The sequence below is a fragment of the Plasmopara halstedii genome (genome assembly GCF_900000015.1).
Source record: "Plasmopara halstedii genome assembly, contig: Scaffold_3060, whole genome shotgun sequence".
In the NCBI taxonomy this organism is placed as follows: domain Eukaryota; phylum Oomycota; class Peronosporomycetes; order Peronosporales; family Peronosporaceae; genus Plasmopara; species Plasmopara halstedii.
In genome coordinates this window covers 3,142,760-3,147,902 of record NW_020189964.1, presented here as the reverse complement: position 1 = coordinate 3,147,902, position 5,143 = coordinate 3,142,760, and the positions used below count along the sequence as shown (strand labels likewise).

The window sequence follows — 5,143 nt, the reverse complement described above, 5'->3', positions numbered from 1 at the left end:
TCGAACCATCTGCATTACGCATCATCGGCTCACCGAGCATCACAGTCGGTTCTTCCGAAGTCGGAGTGATGATCGAACCATCTGCATTACGCATCATCGGCTCACCAAGCATCACGGTTAGCGGTGGGTCTGCTACCGATCCATCTGGATTAAAATACACCGGATCACCGAGCAAAAAGGTCGGCGGCGTCGGAGTTGGAGTTACAATCGAGCCATCTGGATTACGCATCATCGGCTCACCAAGCATCACGGTCGGCGTTGTTGGAGAAGGTGACGGAGCAGGAGGATCGACGTTACCTCCAGTCGGAGGAGTTGTGGTGGTGTTCTCTGCCTGATGTTCCATAGGAGAATCAACCTCTGTTTGTTCAATATTGCCCTCAGTGGTATTCATTGATCCTCCAACGATTGTCGTGATGATCTTGAACTGATCGGGAATTGTCACTTTCGGCTCGCCGGATTCTTTGCACACACCAAAGTGCTTTTCAAACTCCTGGCCAGAATAACTGACACTCGTGTCAAACATCATGAACCAGTAGGCTTCTTTCTTACCGACGACCCATGTAGTAAAGTCCTGCAGATATTGCTGCATGATTTCGAGCGACGGAGAGTTGCCGTACGATACCTCACCCTCTGTTGGCCATCCAGTCTCCGTAAGTTGTAACTTTGCAGCGTCGTACTTAGACAACATCTGCTGCCATTGAGCCTCGAGCTTTTGAACGGGAGTCATTTCACCTTGGGTGAAGAATGGGTAGATGTTCACACCCAGTCTGTCGCATTCTTGTGCGACCTTGTTTGCATCTGAAGCAGTAAGCCACTCCCCAATACGCTGTACCGATCCAATGTCTACACGGCCACCAGTACACTCCCTTATCTGTTTAATGTAACTCACAAGAAGGTCGCCACTGGCCGTACCGAATCCTCCGTTTTGAAGATTCTCATTACCAACCCAGATAGCGTCAACAGCGCTAGGATTTCTGCCATAGCCATCGCACACGGCCTGGATTTCGGCATCCACTTTCGTCAGATCATTCATTTGCACACCGACAGAGACGGTAACCCCAACAGAAGCAGCTATGTCAATGATGTTGTAATTGCCCATGCGAACCTCAAAAGTTCGGAAACTTGTGAAATACTGGCCGATAATTTGAATGTCGGCCTTAATAGTCTCCTCGGTCACGGTGGTTAAACGCCATGGAGCGTAGCAGACTCCAACAGAGTCAGCCGAGTTGATGGCCATCGCGGCCATCATCGCAAACATCGATTTGTAACCAGCATACACCATTTTGGAATGAAGAAGCAAAGGATGAAGATGTCGCGAGGGTTTGAGGCAGGTAGTTCCTTGCGCTGTGCGAGGAAAAATGAATAATGATTGGTTTGCTCTTCTTTTGCTGTGCTGAAGAGATGAGAGAGAAAAGAATCGACCGTAATGCTCTTGGATTTGATTTTCGAACGGACGCTCGGTAAAGGACGCTCGTCTTTGCGCGCAAGAGACCACCACGTGTACACATGGTCGTCCATGCGATTGTATTGCTACCCAATTTACTGTAAATGATTTCAACAGGTAAATAGAACGTATTTCTTGCAGCTTCTTATACAACCCTACAAGCCCTTCTGTTTTACAAAGGTAATGGTGTCCTGGGGCGCCACCGAGTTTCGAAAACTTCTGGCAATTTGGAAGATCTAAATTTAAGCGTGAGTCGAATTTTTATCTATGTAATCTAGTGTTGAAGAAGTCAGACCAAAATGCCCGTCTCGTTTGAAGTATCTAGCTCGACATATGTCGACAAACAAACACGTGGCTACATACCTTATTTGTTCTAATCAGGGGTATACGTGCGATTCAGCTGGACGACCTGGCGCAAACAAGTTACCAAGGTCGTCCATGTTGTGTGCTGATAAAGTGGCCTGGATGACTCTTCTCTTCAAAGAACTAACTTTCTATCTATTGCTTCAATGGATATTTTGTGCTTGACATTGGTCCTCATTTCTATGATCCCATCTGATGATCACTTGTCTTACAAAGTTAAGACAAACAATTTTCGCGACTAGAAAACGATATGCTGCTTCTTACAACCTCGCGTTCGAGGCACGCACGACATGAAAAGCTTTTTTTCATCTCTTGAATAATGTACGAATATTCATGTTGCTATTGCTCGAAGCCTATAGCCTCAAAGATGATACCTACCCTTACACAGCATGAAGAGATTCAGGGTGGTCTTATCCAGTGTTTCCATAATTTCAATGACGCATTTCCCAGATAAGCTGAACTTCTTTGCAACGTTACTTGAACACAAAGACGGGCTGTTTTCAAGTAAATCTGTAGTAATCGGGAAACACTATTATTCGGAAAAGTTGCGTGGCGAGCTTGTCGCGCTTTTCCATTCTACAACTGCAACCTGGTCGCTTGCTGCGTTAATCGAGTGTAATATATCTAGATGAACGAAGGATCTTAATGTGATCTTGTTCTTGTTAGTTGGCAATATCTGTGATGCTGACTTTTACGCTGCATCGCAGATCAAATATCTAGCATTTGTACCAGAGACTGTGCAATAGGTTTGGTTAGAACAATTGAAATGTTCTATTCAAGTTGGACAGGCTTATATGATGTACTTGGAGTTGTAGACTGGACTTGCTCAGTCTCAGGAATGTGGTCCTGAGCGTAATTTGAGTTACCGAATTTTTCGATCCGTCAAAGGAATCAGTGCGCTGATTTATTCTAGAACTACGTCCAAGAACAGCCTTTCAAGTATCGAGTCTCGTACGGGCAAGAATATACTAGCTCGAGCTTGATCTTGACTTTGTTTCAACAATTTTTGTCCAAAATTGTTCTTTGACCTCACTCACGCTCATTGTCAAGATTTCATCACCTCATCGGTCAGTGTCAGCATCAAGTAAGACAAACATAACACCAAAAAATGCAGTCCCTCAAAACAATCGAATGGACGACGAAATCTAGTAAAAAAATTAGATAAGCGCTTTTTTACACAGTAGCCTTGCGATACTTTCTGTTTTATCATCAAAAAGGATTTGCTTTCTTGAAAACAAGTCTATCCGAATCGTCTACATTATTTGTATTAGCAAGCATGCTGATGCAGAGCAGCCTAGTAACTCGTGACGATGTCGATTAGTCAATCAATTCAAAAGCGACGAGACATGCAAAATAAGCGAACGTCTCGCCCTTCTTCTATTCTCTGCCTGCAACGTGAGAGTATGCCCATATTCCATTCACCTAAATTCAAGCTCAGATGGTCCAATGGCGGGTATGGGATACATTGCCAAATTCGTCGAAAATTCAATAAGATAGTATCATTCATATCTGACACAGATAGTCAGAAAATCCATACAAAGCTTCGAATCAGCGATGTTTTAGGGGCAAACAGATCACTGATCCTGGTCATATTGTAGCTAAAATCCTGGGATTGTGGCGTCAGTGGCGAAGGTTATAACTAGGTGGCTCGTTCAAACTATTCTAATTCAAGGCGTTAGTTCGGCCCGCTTATCATCAGATGGTTCCGCGACTATCAGGTTTTCGAAGATTAAAACTGGTCGGCCTTCAGTCTTAAGGCGGCAGGCAATGACATGGATCAAAGGCGATTTGTGTCGCGGTCTGACTGATATTTTCTCACCGGTGCCTTAATCTCACTTTTCAAATATACCTGGTCAAAAAATCCACGCTTAAGTTCTTTCGATAAATAACGATGAAAAATTTACGTCATATTTACTCCATGCATAGGCTCTTAAAAAAGCTGCGAGCAAGTAAAGAACGCTCCATCGTCACATCGTCGTCACCATATGGCAGTGATTGCTGATGATATTTTATCGAACAGTAATAGACATGAAACTGTGCAATGAAATGCCATCCACAATATTAGACCATGTACAGTGCACTGCTGCTTTTCAAAACATGATAACAAGAGATAGTCGAATGATTGGAAAGCTTTCTTTGAACTAAGTTATCAATGGATTGGCCTGAAGCATAAAAATTCTTGGACGACCATCACTCATGAAGACCAAAGACTTTGCTAAAACTCTTATCTTCTCAAGTGCTTGCTGGCGTGCCGTTAGGCAAGTATCATATCATCGCCGTTCTGATGACACGAAGTTTGGCTTGGTGTGCCCTTAGTATTAAAAAGCTTGAAGCGCTACTTATTTTAACAACCGGTGTACCGGTATCGTTGATTGTGTGAAAGAAAGTACCGTATTCTTCTGTACCCAGCCGTCATACATTCAGTTCAATCGTACTAATTACATTACGGCACAATCTGGTGCGCACGTACCCAATTCGCCCATCAAGATTACCGGTGTACCGAGATCTGTGATTGTACTAAAAAAAGTAGCGATATCTTCTGCACTCAACTCTAATACCTTTAGACCAATAGTACTGATTATATTATGGTACAATCAGGAGCACATGAGCCCAAATCTATGAATTTGCTAAGATGTAGAGTCAAAGGTTCCTCTGTGCAGATTTCTTAACATTCTTTGAACAAAGAATCACTGGTAGTCGATCCACGGTCGAGTCGTGGAAATCTGTATCCTTTGCAAGAAAGAAACACTAAAGGTTATAGCGCCCATCCCCAGGATATATTTCACGAGTGTGAATCTGTGAAAAGAGGCGAGACCTGGCGGACTATGTCCAGGAGTAAGGAGCTTATATTGCTGTAGTGGCGTCTGACTTTTGTGCGGCTCACACCAACTCATTTCCTGTCCCTCATTCCTCTTCTAAAGAAGCGATAGGTGTTGCACTCAATGCGGAGCACAATTTCCATGCCGCGAAGGCCAGATGAGGGACTGAAGATGCTGTTAAAAAAGACGAAGTGAGTATATTAGGCTGATCTATTTCCCTAGCGTAATAAACAAGCTACCATTATAAGAAAATTTATGCAGTTTAGGTTGTAGCAAACACAATGTTATGTGCGATTTTGTCCTTGTTCGATATGGCCGATTTTGCTGTCCACAATATATTCAACTCTATGATTTAGTGAATGTAAATGTCCCGAAAAGCTGATAAACTTACATTTTTCGCCAATCAAAAGCTCGGATAGATCTTTGGAGGTCCCTTAGTTCACTGTTCCGAGTTACCTCTAAGCCTTTCCTATGGCGTTATTCCCTAATCATGACGCGTCATCGTGGGCGCAATCAT

The 5,143-nt window shown here is 43.5% G+C and overlaps 1 protein-coding gene across 1 annotated transcript in view; it reads right to left on the bottom strand.

The window, feature by feature from the left end:
• PHALS_07134 (Glycoside hydrolase, superfamily) overlaps positions 1-1,282 on the bottom strand; it is a gene marked incomplete at both ends in the record, with an annotated part of 1,332 nt that extends 50 nt beyond the window's left edge. The window contains one exon of the mRNA XM_024720550.1: positions 1-1,282. This exon is cut by the window's left edge and continues 50 nt beyond it. Within this exon, the coding sequence (XP_024585738.1) occupies positions 1-1,282 (1,282 nt within the window).
• Between the last annotated feature and the right edge of the window lie 3,861 nt (positions 1,283-5,143).